General features: G+C 42.9%; 1 protein-coding gene across 2 annotated transcripts; it reads left to right on the forward strand.

The window, feature by feature from the left end:
- Positions 1 to 93: 93 nt before the first annotated feature.
- On the forward strand, positions 94 to 6610 carry CBLL1 (Cbl proto-oncogene like 1). Of its 2 annotated transcripts, none has more exons than XM_040544742.1 (6): positions 94 to 170; positions 2803 to 2970; positions 3311 to 3411; positions 3624 to 3707; positions 4509 to 4582; positions 5150 to 6610. In XM_040544742.1, exons 1-6 carry the CDS (start codon positions 158 to 160, stop codon positions 6189 to 6191), a joined length of 1482 nt encoding a protein of 493 aa, XP_040400676.1. In that variant the 5' UTR covers positions 94 to 157; the 3' UTR covers positions 6192 to 6610. The 2 variants fall into 2 exon arrangements, with proteins under 2 accessions (XP_040400676.1, XP_040400677.1); XM_040544743.1 differs by lacking the exon at positions 94 to 170 and adding an exon at positions 746 to 972.
- The last annotated feature ends 7758 nt before the right edge of the window (positions 6611 to 14368 follow it).

Below are 14368 nucleotides of genomic sequence, written 5' to 3' on the forward strand. Positions count from 1 at the left end.
CGCCCCCCCCCTCTCCATGCCCCCCCCCCCGCCCCCTCCGCGTGCTCCCAGCCCGCAGCACGGCCCCGCCGGCCCTGCCCCGCCGCGCCCCGCTTCACGCCCCCCTCTTCCGCTTCCGGCCTCGCCCTTCCGCTCCCAGAGCGCCCCGCGCCGCGCCATGGCCCACACTGGTGAGGAGCCGGCGGCGGGGCCTCGGCGCCTCCCGCGCGGCCTCGGGGCCCCTCAGGGCCCCTCGGGGCCCTCCCCGGCCCCCGGGCTGCGGCCCTGCGCTGCGGGCGGGCAGCGCCCGGCCTCGGCTGGGCCTTGGGGCCGGGGGGCGGCGGGGGGCGGCGGGGCGGGTGCGTGGGGCCCGCTCTGAGGGGAGCCGAACCCGGCTGCGTGCTGGGGGGAGCTCGGGGAGCGGCCTCGGGCTGCGCCGGGGGGAGGTCGGGTTGGAAATGAGGAGACGTTTCTGCTCCGAAGGAGCAGTCAGGCACCGGGACGGGTTGCCCAGGGAGGTGGTGGCGTCACCGTCCCTGGGGGTGTTCAAGGAAAGGTTGGACGTGGTGCTTAGGGACAGGGTTTAGTGGGTGACGTTGGTGGTAGGGGGTGGTTGGACCAGGTGATCTTGGAGGGCTTCTCTAGCACTAACGATCCTGTGCTTGTATGATTTTAAGAACCTCTGGAACTCAAAATATAACCGAAGGAAAGCTCATGCAGGTGGTACTCTAGGCCTCTGTTGTATCTTCTCTAAGTAGTTAAACGCTTTGGGTACTTTGGGGTGGGGCTTAATTTGGGGTACTTTTTGTTGTTGTTTCGTTTGAGACTTAATCCTGCTGGATTTGCATGCTCGTACTGGAATCTATTATTCTCTTGTAAATATGAATGACTAAAACTTGCTCGTTTGGTTCAGCGAGTATCTAAGTCACGCAAATACTGCTAGCTTGCAAAGGTCTTGGGAAGCATCACAGCGTAACTGCTTCCTACCAGCAGGTCAGTGGAGCATACAAAGATTTGCTTTAGTTATATATTATATTATATTTAGTTTTAGTTATCCATATTTGCAGATGGACTGAGGTCTTCGTGGACTTTTTTGGTCTGGAGTGGAGTCTTTTTGTGTGGTATAGTTAAAAATATCTTCCCAGCAAGTGGAAAACAGGCAACTTCAGCATTTACCGTTGCCTCTGATGTGCTAGCCTGTCTCTCTGTAAACCTGGTGTCTGAGTTGTTTGCTTGCTGGGTCACCTGTCCAGCCAACAGGACAGCCTGAAAAAAGCAAATGAACCAGGTTGTGTCGTCTTTGCTGGTTTGTGTGTTTCCTTTTGGAGTGAAGCAGTGCTATGGGAAATCAGGGGGTTTATCTAGCTCAGAAAACCTCGGAGTTCTTGGTGCTGAGGTGCAGTGACTGTCAGGGCAGAGTCCTAATGTGAAAAACTTTGTTGCAGTTCCTAATTTTGGTGTTAGGTGCTGAACGATTTATAGCAAGACCCCTTTTTTTTTTCTTTTTCCTGTTTTTCCTTTGACTTGTTGTATTGCATAGGGAAGCTACAAGCTTTGAGGAACAGTAATTCACAGCAGGCGAAGTGCAGAGCACGATAATGGGGCCCCGATTTCAGTGTCCGGCTGCCTCGGTGGTGGTCCCAGCTGTCCCTGCGGTGGGTTGGCAAGGCTCACACCCCAACAGCTTGTGGCACAGCTCGGAGGTGGAGCACGCCCCCCCGCCTTAAACATTTCCAGCCTCTGATGTGAAGTCCTCTCATGACAGGCCAGAAATGACAACAACGTTAAATATTTATGTCTTCACTTTTCCGATCAAAAGCGTGGGCAGGGCTTGAGTCTGAACGCTGTAAATAAAAACACCCAAACCACATCCCCGAAAATGCTGGCGTGTGCAAGAGGCTTCCAAATGAAGTTCTCGGGTGATTTGGTTTCAAAATGTGAATTTAACTGCTGGTTTTCCTTATGTGTATACCCACCTAGTTCCTGGAGTGGATAAGGATGTAAAGGCTTCTGAATAGGAGCCTAATAGTGTTTTTTGTAGAAGTTTGACCCTTGGTTGCAAAGGGCTGGTAGGGATACGTGTTGACAAGATTTCCAGTTAAAATGGAAGTGAGCCGGGTAGATCTGTGAAGGCCATAATTCAGTTCTGGTGTAAATGAGAAGCTGTGTGGTGGGTTAAGGTAAATTTACTGAAAGCTGGGGTAGTTTGTGCCTTGTACCCCCTTCTTTGGTGTTGCTTGTTGCATTGTCCCCTCCAGACTATCTCGTGGAGCCTGCGTGTGCTTAGGCATGAGTCAGGCAATTTCTTTTTTCCTTTGCCCTGGCACTCAGCTTTAAATCTGGTTAACGAGAATTTGGTGGTGGAGAACAGTCAGTGTCACTTTAGCAAGGAAACTGCTGCGTACCCTGAGCACCAATATTGCCCTGATTCTTTACGCTAAACCTCGAAGTGGTATGTCGAGGTGCTATGAGTTAATGTGGAGACGAGTTTCCTTCCAGCTTGTTGGAAACAGTTCACGTGAACTGTGAAAATGCTTTCTCGTAAGAAATTCTATGCTATCAAGGTTGTACAAAGAATTGACTCTTCAGTACTGTTCGTGCTGCGATAAGAGCTGTACAGTTAACCTTTTTTTTCCTACTGTGCAAAAATGACAGACTAGTTTGGGTTTTTTTAATAACTTCGTTTCTAGAGGTAGATTTCCTAAAACCATGGTTGTTTTGAAAACAATTTCTGTGTATGTAATAACTGTTCGGTTAATATTTAGCCTCTTTAGACACTATTTAATAACTGAGAAATAGCAAGTGCTTTTTTTTCTTTCACAGACAATGATTTGCAAGGAACAAATAGTTCAGGATCATTGGGTGGTCTTGATGTTCGTAGAAGAATCCCTATAAAGCTGATCTCAAAACAGACCAATAAAGCCAAACCTGCACCTCGGACTCCCAGAAATATGAACAGGATGCCTTCCAAGACCCAAGCTGGTGATGAAGGTAAGTAAATACTACAAACACCAGCCCTGTAAGAAGGAAGCATGTTATTCTGCAGCTCCAGTCAGTTTTGAAGACCTGGAATCCGAGGTTCTGTACAACTACAAAGCAAGTTTCACATTTCCAGGCTCTGCTGTGCTATAAGGAATAAATGATGCCAATTCCCAAAATGAATTCTTACTTTTCTCATTGTACGTTCTCGTAGAATGGGCCCAGCAGGCTGGCAATGTCGTGGCCTTTCTTGATTATTTCATTATAAATGATGCATGTGCTTAACAGCAGCTGGTGTCAACTGGGGAAGTGTTGTAGTTGGCTTGTCTTCTCCTCTTTCTTCTTTCCACAGAAGAATTTGATTATAATGAAGAGGAGCGGTATGAATGCAAAGGAGGTGAGATGTTTGGAAATCAAAGGAGATTCCCTGGCCCCATCTTTTGGGATTATAAGGTACAGTCGTGGTTGGACAATCATGGATCTTTCTTTGAATACTTTTTAAAATAACAGTGCTTACTAAAAATACGTTCTCTGCCTTGTCATGTTTGTGGCGTTCTTGCTTCATTCTCAGTTAATTCAGAAGTAACGTGTTGGTTGATGATGACTGAAATGAGCAGCTTTAGTGATTTTTTTTTTTCTCCCTACCCCTTTCTCTCGTCTACCAGATAAACCTGCTGGGGGAGAAGGACGATACACCTGTCCATTTCTGTGATAAGTGTGGATTGCCCATCAAAACCTATGGACGCATGGTGAGTGAAACCATCAGTGGAAGCAGCAGCCATGGTTTCCCTTTAGGTACAATTCGGTATTGCTGTATCACTGCGAAGCCTCTAGGGATGGTTTATTCGGAGGTCTGCAGAAATCAGCAGCAGAAGAATATCAGGATAGAACCAGGGCCTTAATTACTGAAATGTTTTGTTCTGATCGAGTTTACTTTGCTCCTTGATTTAGTAAAGTAAGCTTGAAAGTGTTAAAATGAGAAGCTTTAAAACAAAAACCCCCAAATTTGAAAGACTTTTGTTCCTGTTCAGTGGTTTTCAATCTTGTACCACTTGGCTTTAAAAATAATCTTTTTATGTCACTGGGTGATTTACAACCAAGGTAGAAAACACTTTTTATGTCTTTAAAAGTAGTGTAACTAATTCCCAGAGATTTAGATTTCTGTGTGATGTAGCAGACGTAGGGCTCTGACTTGATGATTGTCGATGATTGATGATGCTTTTAAGACATTCCCTGCTTGCACATAAGGTAAGTGTAATTAGACTGCATATATGGTTTCTGTAAAGGTTCAGTATTACTGGAAAACTTAACGTTTTTACCTATACTTTTTTTGCCAACTTCTTTAAAAAAAAAAAAAACACACACACACAAAACAAAAACCTTGCTTTCCCAAGCCCCAGACTCAAACTGTTTTTGAACCGTTCTATTTAAAGTAGACTGCTAACTGCTATATCTGTTTGTTTTATAAGTAACTGAAGTGCTTCTATTATTAGGAATTGTGTGCCGTGGAATGACGTATCTTGTCTTGACAGAGCCTTTTTTTCTTCTAGATACCTTGCAAGCATGTTTTCTGCTATGACTGTGCTATACTCCATGAGAAAAAGGGAGACAAAATGTGTCCAGGGTAAGTTCTCCTGAAATTTGTTCTTAAAGGAAATGTAGGAGAGAAAATTAAATGCCTCATTTCGGATAATGTATTAATGTTTCTCCTTTATGTGCATTTAGGAGAGGTAGCAGAGTACTCTTACTGCACCGCTGGATTATAGTTTCATATCTCACAGTTAATAGAGTGTAAAAGATTAATGTTTACGTTGCTGTTTAAATATTTGTGTAGATAAAGTGTAATTGCTCGAGTTTGAAAAGGAACAAAAAGCTGTTTAATTACTCAGTGTGACTCTGGGTAAGTATTAAAACGCCAAGGGAATTTGTGACAGAGGGTGATGCTATATCTAAATTTCCACCCCATGAAATGTTGGTTATTTCACAGTTGTACTTGGAGGCTTACAAGTTTATTTAACTTCAAAATCAACAAAATGTTTTTCATTGCTGCAGTGGGGGGAAAAACGTGATATCAAATTTGGATAATTATGGCAAAATGGTTGACTTGTAACAACAGCTAACAACAGCAACAACAAAAACTTGCAGATTATTGTCTGTGATGACAGTAAACTAATTTTTTCTTCTCATTCAGCTGTAACGAACCTGTGCAGCGAATCGAGCAGTGCGTACGAGGGTCTCTCTTCATGTGTAGCATTGTTCAAGGGTGCAAGAGAACTTACCTGTCGCAGAGGGACCTACAAGCTCACATCAACCACCGCCATATGAGAGCTGGGAAGCCCGTTACTCGCCCTCCGCTCGAGCCCGTTCATCCTCCGATTGCCCCGCCACCCGCCGAAATTCCTGAGCGCTTCATAATGCCGCCTGAGAAACACCACATGAGCCACATTCCGCCAAAGCAGCACATCATGATGCCCCCGCCTCCTCTGCAGCACGTGCCCCACGAGCATTACAACCAGCCACACGAAGACATCCGTGCCCCTCCGGCGGAGATGGCCATGGCTCCGCCGCCGCCCCGCCCGGTCAGTCAGGACACCTTCCGCATCTCCACGCGGAAACACAGCAACCTGATAACTGTTCCCATTCAGGATGATTCCAGTTCGGGTGCTCGAGAACCACCTCCGCCAGCCCCGGCACCCGCTCACCATCATCCCGAGTATCAGGGTCAACCGGTGGTAACGCACCCTCACCATATAATGCCTCCACAGCAGCATTACGCGCCACCCCCACCGCCACCTCCACCAATAAGCCATCCTCTGCAGCATCCTCCCCAGGCAGCAGGCACTCCTCACATGGTGTATAGCCAAGCTCCTCCGCCACCAATGACCTCTGCTCCTCCTCCAATAACCCCGCCACCTGGACATATAATTGCCCAGATGCCGCCATACATGAATCATCCTCCTCCGGGACCTCCCCCTCCTCAGCACGGAGGCCCCCCCGTAAATGTAAGCGCGCCCCCTCCCCACCACTACAACCCTAACTCTTTGCCACAGTTCAGTGAAGATCAAGGGACTCTTAGCCCCCCTTTCACGCAGCCAGGGGGGATGAGTCCAGGGATTTGGCCAGCTCCACGAGGGCCGCCTCCACCTCCAAGAATGCAAGGGCCTCCTGCTCAGGCCCCTCTTCCTGGACCACACCACCCTGATCAAGCCAGATACAGACCCTATTACCAATGATACGAGCAGTTATATGAATAGAGAGTGCTATGAAGAGGATAAAACTATATACAACAGCCTTTTAATTAATTGTTGGGGGGGGTTGTTTTTTTTAAATACTGTCATTTTGACTGTAAGACGTTTTTGGGTTTGGATCTTTACTGATTTTTAAGCCTTGGATGTAGGACTCTGACTTCAGATACTCTGTAGTGCTAAAATAAGTGGCTTAGTAGACCACAGTTGCATTTTAACAGAACTTCTGTCTATAGTGTGGCTAAATTGTCCTTAAGATGAACGCTTGTAATATTACTTCCTGGAGAAAAAGAACACGTGTTGTACCATTCTGAATATTGTTTTTGTTAAATCCAACGTTTAGTTTCACTTGTGATACATTTTTGTTAACCTGTGTACAATAATTAAATTGAAACATGGTTGTAAAAGTGGTGGGTTTTTATGTGAAGTCAACACAGACACGGTTCCAGGACACCGTTTTGGCACTAATGCTATCCAAGTGGGAAACATAAGGGGAAATACTAAGGAAACTTTGATATTTTTACTAACATCTACTGTTACTTTTGGTGAATTCAGGCTACGGTGAATTCATGACACTAGAAATCAGACATCCAAACACTGTATTTCAGGTTTGTTGGGTTTGTTTTAGTTTCTTTTTTTTGTCTTTTTTTTTTGTCTTTTTTAATTTGTGCAGTATCAAGACCAAGATAAATTTATCAGAAACGCAGCTTTGGGTGTGACACGAAACCAGGTTATGATGTTACGGGTGTGGGTGGTGGTTTTGGGGCTAGTTTTGTTTGAGAAGATTCTGTTTACATGTACACTCCTCAGTGGTGTAAATTCAAATTATTTTGTTTACTTATGGTTATGTTTGTGTGGAAGTGGCCATGAACTGGCTTGCCATGTCTGAGAGAAGCAGATTGTTTTTGGTCATGAAGTGGCATTTACCTCTGTCACTTTATATAATTCGTACAGTTGGAAAACTTCCCATTTGGTAACATGAAAGAAAGGCTCTGAAATCCCTTATGTAGATATGAAAAGAAAATAATAAAAGCTACACATCCTTCATCTGTTTCAATTTTTGTGCTGCATACTTAATTGGACAGTTAAGAGCCCTTTTTTATGAAGGTGACAGTATAAGCAGGCCCTGGGGGCTGTTTTGGCCCCATATTTAGGTTTTATAAGCACGCTCTTAAATATAAGATGTGAATGTTCTCTTTTAGTGCAGCTGGTAGCTGAGCCAGACAGCGATAAGACAGTTTTGAATGTTTGCCTTTGTGTTTCTAATCAATGTTAGTGCTGAACCCTTTATTCTTTTTCTCCAAAATGTCACGTTTCTAGTAGTAGTGATTTTAGATGAAGAAATCCTGTGTGTTTTTTTAAGGTTTGTAATTTCCTACTGAAAATCTGAATTCTCTTTAAAACCTCACTCTTTCTATTTTGTACCTTTTTTTTTTTTCCTGCTTCATAATTGTTTAGTTTATCAAAGAGCTCTGGCAGTACAACATTCCAAATTTTGTAGTTCTGTGTCAACCGTGTATTTTTTAATTACCTGAGCAAGCGTTGTGTAAATTTGCTCTGTCCTTGACTGCCGTTGATTTCCTTGTGACCATGGGCAAATCTTTCGGTCTACCTTTCAAACAAATGCAGCTGCATGACACCTCTTCGGAGACGTACAAATAAATTCTGGGATGTACAATAAATTCTGGGGTGTGCAAATGGCTGGTAAGCATCAGCTGGCTAAAAGTCTGCTTAGCTGTGATGTGCCTGTTTCGAAGACGGAGTTCTTTGGTTTGGTTTCTCTGCAGAATAAGTCATTTTAAATAAAACACTGGCAAAGAAAAAGGTTGGTTGTGATATTGTGCTGCAGTACGTGGCTGGTTGACGATTGAGTGTGTCAGTGTGCGTGAAGGAGAAAATGACCGCCAGCATTATTTTGTTTCCGTAATTTCTAATAAACGCGTGAGCAACCTTTAAGTGCTCCCTTTTGTCATTGCTACTAGGAGGTCGTTTTGGGCAGATTTGTGTTACAGAATATAACTTCATTGAGGAGGAAATCCACAGGTCTGAAGTGACCAACGCTCCTCGACTCCGGAAAGCCAAACTGACGGCTGACAGACCTTTTCTGGAGAGACTTGCTGATGGCTCTTGGCACCGGCTGCGTTCTGTTAGGCGTGCTGCGTGATTTACTCGGGTACCACGTGGCACGCTTCTGTGCAGGGTTAAACCACAACACAGGGCGGTGCGCCAGCATCACCAGCACGCTCTGTTTTGCAAAACAAGGCTTTCTGAAATCAGCTATTACCCATCAAATCGGGGTGATGAGGAAGTAATCCAAATCTCTTCATCATGCTAGTTTTTAGAAATAAATCAGACTATGTATTTTTGTTAAATGTTACCTAGTCTGTTGTGAAGCAAATGAAGTTTTCATACCTGTGTCCATTGCTGCATTTCTTTAAGCTATTTTTGAAGCGCTTCTCTGAAAATCCTGGGACAGTTTCCTTTAGTTGGTTAAGGGACAAGAGCAGCCCTTGCTGCATCAAAAAGTGCAGAAGATAAATGTATGTCACCGTAGAAACTGTGTGAGAATTTGGGGGTTTTGTTTATGTTTGAGGTGATGATTTTGTGCTTGCTGTATAATGACCTCAGAATATTACTAAATTTATAATTACCCCAAAAGTCAATGGGATCCCTTGAATCATTTAATGGATCAAAAGTCTTTGTGATTGAGAAGTTACTAAAAGGTCATCTGGTGTATATAGGATTTGGACTTGGGTCAAACTTCTGTGTATTGCTTGTATCGGAAGACCTAAGTGTGTTTTATGTTTACATCTTGAAGTTTTAAGTTTACCTATATAGCCAAGGGTACCATTGATACTCTCATATTTACAAAATTAAAAGATTTTTGCATTGGTTGAAACGTTACGTTGACAATCGTCTTTGTTTATGTTTTTCTTTGGAGTTTTTTTATTTTTAAAACACTGGTAGTTTCAGTGTGAAGTTCAGGAATGCCATATATTGTATTTCACTGTATGATTAAGGGTCTTTGAGATGGTGAGAAGTACTTTTGAATTCTTTGGATTCCTAGTTGGGTCTTCCTTTAAAGACAGACACTGAATCGAGCTGGTTTTATTCTGAACGATTATCCCTGTCAGTGGCAGCGATCTCCCTGCTGAGGCATTGCCAAGCAGATCTTGGGTTTTAAGAGACCTCTGACAACATTAAAATGTTAGTTATAGTAAAATCCTCCAATAGTGCCATTTAAGGGAATGAAAAAGAGTTTGATGACAGTTTGTTTTCACAATGGAATGAATTAAAGGACACAAACGGATGGCCTGAAGACATCCGTGGTTTAAAATTTATCTTCAAGTCCATCTCTAATTTTGCTTAAAGGATCACCTGCAACCATGCATGTTTCACGACAAGCAGCTAATTACATGAACATGTACCTTCTTCGGGTTTTGAGAATGCTGTGAACATAAAGATTGGGTGCTTGCATGTGTTGAGTGACATTTAAGTGACATTTTTTTTGTGTTCTTTTAAAAAAGAAAAATTGCGTCCTAGATCTAATCCGGGAGAGTTAGAAGTCCATAGCGGATGGAGTGTCCAATCCTTCGTGTTTATGGCTCTCGAGGGAGAGTCAAGTTGTTTATTAGAAAATAAAGTGGAAGTAATTCATATTCATTTCATGTTGGAGTTTGCAGACATCACAATGGAGTAAACTGGTCTGTCTTCTGTGTTACGTAAAGTCAAGTGCTCTCAGAAACAAATTTGTGGATAACACTTTCTCTGTGGATCAAGTCAGAGCACACCTCTCTCTTCCTAAAATGCTTCCTGCTCTGTAAAACTCGGGTCTCATTTTGTTCATTTTCATCTCGACTCTACATTTCTAAAGGAAATATCAGTATTATACAAGTTGTATTTTCACTGGTTTTTACTTTATGTTAAAAACAATTCTTAGCAACAGTGAATTCATCTCTGTATGGAAATGGTGCCCTCCACTGGTTCTTCACTGGGTTTGGGTATGTTATATTCACACTGATAGTTCATCTTGAGCGGTTTGTAGACCCGACTAGCTGCATTTCTTTGGGCAACATGAATGACAATAATGAAGATTAAAGCTCCTCTTAGTCTTGACTTAGCCACAAGACATTGTGACTTCAGAAGCTTTTCCTACTCTGAATTTTATTTGCTTGTTCTCTGAATGTGGGGCATTATTATCTTTTTTTCCAGTTTTGATTTGGTTTCTGAGTGCAAAAGATTAACAGAGATTAAAAGATTAAAAAATCTAGCATGCATCCTGAAAGATGTGGGTGGAATAGCAGCAGGAAGCTGTTAAGTTGGCTCAGTCGTCCTGATGCTGTTATCAGTGAGTGCTAACGGGACTTAGAAGTGTAACATGCTTCTGTTAATGGAGAGAGGGATAATTTGTATTTACAGACAAGCAGGAATGCTTCCATTTCTGTATGGTAGTGCTTTGCAGTAGAACTGCAGCTTAAATTATTAAAGAAAAAGAACAACAAGAAAAATGATTTTAAATAGACGTGAATACGCTCCAGTCTACCGTGTTTTATTTAGTTCTGTTTGTGAAAAACAATGCCTGAACACAGCTCCAAAATCAATGGTGAGTGATTTCCTACACTAAATCAAATTACCTGAGTGCTAGTGAGAGCTCCTGCACTTGTTCCTAGCCATTCCTGGGTCAGGTAAACTTTCAGGCATTTTCTTAGGAAGTGTGGAGGAGCAGATGTGGAAAGAGGAGCACGAGAAGCAAGCCGTCTACATTTGGCACAGGGATGAGGAATGGAGAGCTGTAATTGATGTTTCTTTTCTAGTAGCATTTACAGATACTTTTTCCTGTTTCCAAACTATGAACTTTTAGTTAGAAATTGAGAAAACTATGGGCTTACATGTTATAAAACTCTCTCCATCAGTCCCCAGGCCTCAAATGACTGAGTAACTTTGTTTTTTTTGGTTTTTTTTTCCATGTTTCACACAATCTCTTCTGCATTACAAAGTGAAAACCAGGCCTGGGAGTAGGCTTGAGCATCTCAGGCTCTTTGGCTTCTGTATTTTTCACCCCCTTGTAGGCTCTAAGATGGTTATTACGAAGTTACCAAGCATCTGTGCTGTGCTGGGGAGAGGTGGGCTCAGAATATGTGCTAATGGATCGATGATACCAGCCAGCTCTCCCAAAAGAAAGCAGGTATGAAATTTGCCTTTTAGTTTATTCTTGAGTAAAGGATTAAAAAGCACCGTGTGGTGTTGCTCTGACCGAGCAGCAACTGCTCAGTGGAAGAGCATGATATGGGTTTTCAACAGTCCCCGTGTTAAAAACAAGCCAGTAGCTCTGCATTGCCACCACATCCCACGGCAGAGCAAGACTGTGCTGCAGTCTGCGTGAGGGTAAACTAGCAGGAGAAATATTAGTGGTACGAGAGAAGCAGAAAGTTGAACGCAGAAATAACCAGGAAAAACAACAACAACAACAACAACAACAAACAAGCAGAAATCACATAAAACATCAGAAATGCAATGCTGTTGTCAATGCAAGAAATGAGCGGGTGGTTAAGAAGATCCCAAGTATTAGGAACAAGTGAGGTGGGAGTGCAAGGCTCTCTGGTTAAGGCTGTCTGGGTCTTGCATCCATTTTAGAAATGGTGAATAGTTTTGGATGGTGAAATTATGCTCTGTTGAATTCTGGTTTTATATCTGGTAGAAATCAGAAGGCTTGAACTAGTTTTGTCAAGATACTTGGGTAACAAGTGAAGCAAACTATGACGTTTTGATTTTTCCAGTTGTTTTTGTAGCACACAGGGCATTGCACTACATCAGGAGAGTCATTAGTTTTAAAATTAATTGTTCTGAGGAGTGCAACTGAGAATACTTTTTCTTAAGCTGAGGCCTGTCAGTACACTCAATGTTTTTGAAGAGAAATACGTGGTGTCTTGTGTCTTATCTTTTTCTTTTCTTGCTTTCACCAGACTGACTTGCCTATGCTAGTAATGTGTGCCTGAGTCTGTGCCAGTGCGTGCGAGCGCAGGGCTGAAAGGAGCAGCCCCAGCCAGGAAGTCTAGCTTCTACTGACTCCAGTAGGCTGTGGTACTGAGATTTCCATAATTGCGTTAAGCAGGTTAGATATTTTCTTCTCTTTTTCTGAGTGAGAAGGATATTCCAGAATCTCACCATTGTAAAAATTAGGAAACATCTTCTAATATCTAGGTTATGTTTAGCTTTAGCCAGTTTATACTTTTTTCTTTTTTCTTCCCCTCATATATTATTATTATTATTATTACTAATCTTACATAGCTTTTCTTCTCTCCTGGTTTAAGTCGCTGTTGTATCTATAACTCTTTTTGTCAGCCCTTGAATACGGGCTCTCCATTCCACAAAGATCCTCATAGCTCTTCTCCTCTTTAGTTGCAGTTTGATTTCATCTTTATTGAACAGGCAGGCTCACTGTGAGCGTTCAGAGCATTCAGAGTGAAATCTCATCCATGCACTGTGCAGCAGCACTAACAGCTCTCTTATTCTGCTGGAGAAACAAATCTGCTCTGATACAATCTATGGTTTTTTTGAAGGTTGCATTAGAAAAGCAGTTGAGTGACATTCTGACCTCAGTCTTCAAGGTCACCTCTTTCTTTTTGTATTCAAAAGCTCCTCAGTTTAATATTATCTTCCAGTTGCATTTGGAGCCTCCTCATTTTAATGTTATCTTCCAGCTTGACTTTATTAGCAGATTTCATCAGATAGATAACTCCAAATTTTTGTAACAAACAATTAATGCAAATATTTAACAGCAATCCTTCCTCCACCCCAGTACTTCTATTTCAAAGCTCCTACTCGTCATCTCCTCCTTAGTATAACCCATCTTCGCCTTTCAGTGCCTTTGCTTATCCCATCTTCTGTAACCACATTAACTGTTGCCCACCTGGCTCTGCATGGAAGGTTTTGCTCAGGTCTAGAGAGATGAAATCTATGGCATTTCCCTTTGGGAGCTCTGTTTGCTAACTGGTGGTTATGTGAGTTATGATGGTTAGGTGAGTGTGGCATGCATACATCTACCTTTTACAAACGCAAGCCACGTTTCTTCCCACATATTCCTGTCTGGTTTTCCTTCAAATTTTGTTCTGAAGTCTTGCATACTACTGAGATAAAAATCATGGTTCTTATTTACCTGGAACACTTTCTCCTTCCCTCCAGCCCTTCTTAAGGACAAGTCCAAATGCACTGCTCTGGTCACTCCTGACTTGGTTGAAAGTGAAAGCTGTACTAGAAAACTAAACACTTGTTTATTTTACTTGCTTTATTTTACTTGCTTTTTCTTTCAGACCCCTGGAATGTTCCCATTATCCTCTAGGCTGAGGATTTTCATGCCTCCAGCACTTGTTAAGTTAAAAGTTCTGTCACGTTTCTTTCTTTTTTCTTTTTTTTCTTCTTCTTTCTCTGAGAGATGTACTGTAGTTCAGCTTCAAGTCTTCCAGTACGTTGGGTTGTGCAGACCAGAGGATCAGAACAGACTCTTCACTTGAAGCCCTTTGAGCACCTGCCCAAGAGAGGTGGGAAATTCATCCTACCTACCTGGCAGCTCCATACCCACAGCTCCTCCCAAGCTGAGATTTGGGGTCAGTGTGTGTGCCTGCTTGCTGGGGCACACGCATAACGGGGCTGCCTGTCACGCCAACACGAAGGTGAAAACCCTTCCACGAGAAGGCTGCCGTGCTCCCTGCCAAGATTCCCGGCTGCAATTTCTTAGTAGCTGTAACACCTCGAGCTCTTTGCTGCTGTCAGCAGAAGTGAGGTAGTTGGGATGCATTTAACAAGGAAGACTGATTCACAGGGGAATTCACTGCAGCTCTTCTTGGTGTGCAAACGGACCCAAACAAAACTGAATTAGAAAACTCTTTTTCAGTTTTCAATCGCTGTCAATTTTTGTGTTTCAGCAGGAAATCAGGCTGATGACGAGCTACCTCGCTGGTGTATTGACAAATGCGGCAAGTGATGGAGGGTTACTAAAATCATCATTTTCTAGTTCACTGTAACTCTATCCTGTCTTGTGCATTTTATAGCATCTCAAACTGAATCAATAAATCATGTTTGGATCTGAAAATGCTGTGTATCTTTACTGAGCTGTTTTCATATTTCACAGTAGATACATTAGTCAGTATGTGTACTGTGCACATAGT

This window comes from Cygnus olor, chromosome 1, assembly GCF_009769625.2.
Source record: "Cygnus olor isolate bCygOlo1 chromosome 1, bCygOlo1.pri.v2, whole genome shotgun sequence".
In the NCBI taxonomy this organism is placed as follows: Eukaryota; Metazoa; Chordata; class Aves; order Anseriformes; family Anatidae; genus Cygnus; species Cygnus olor.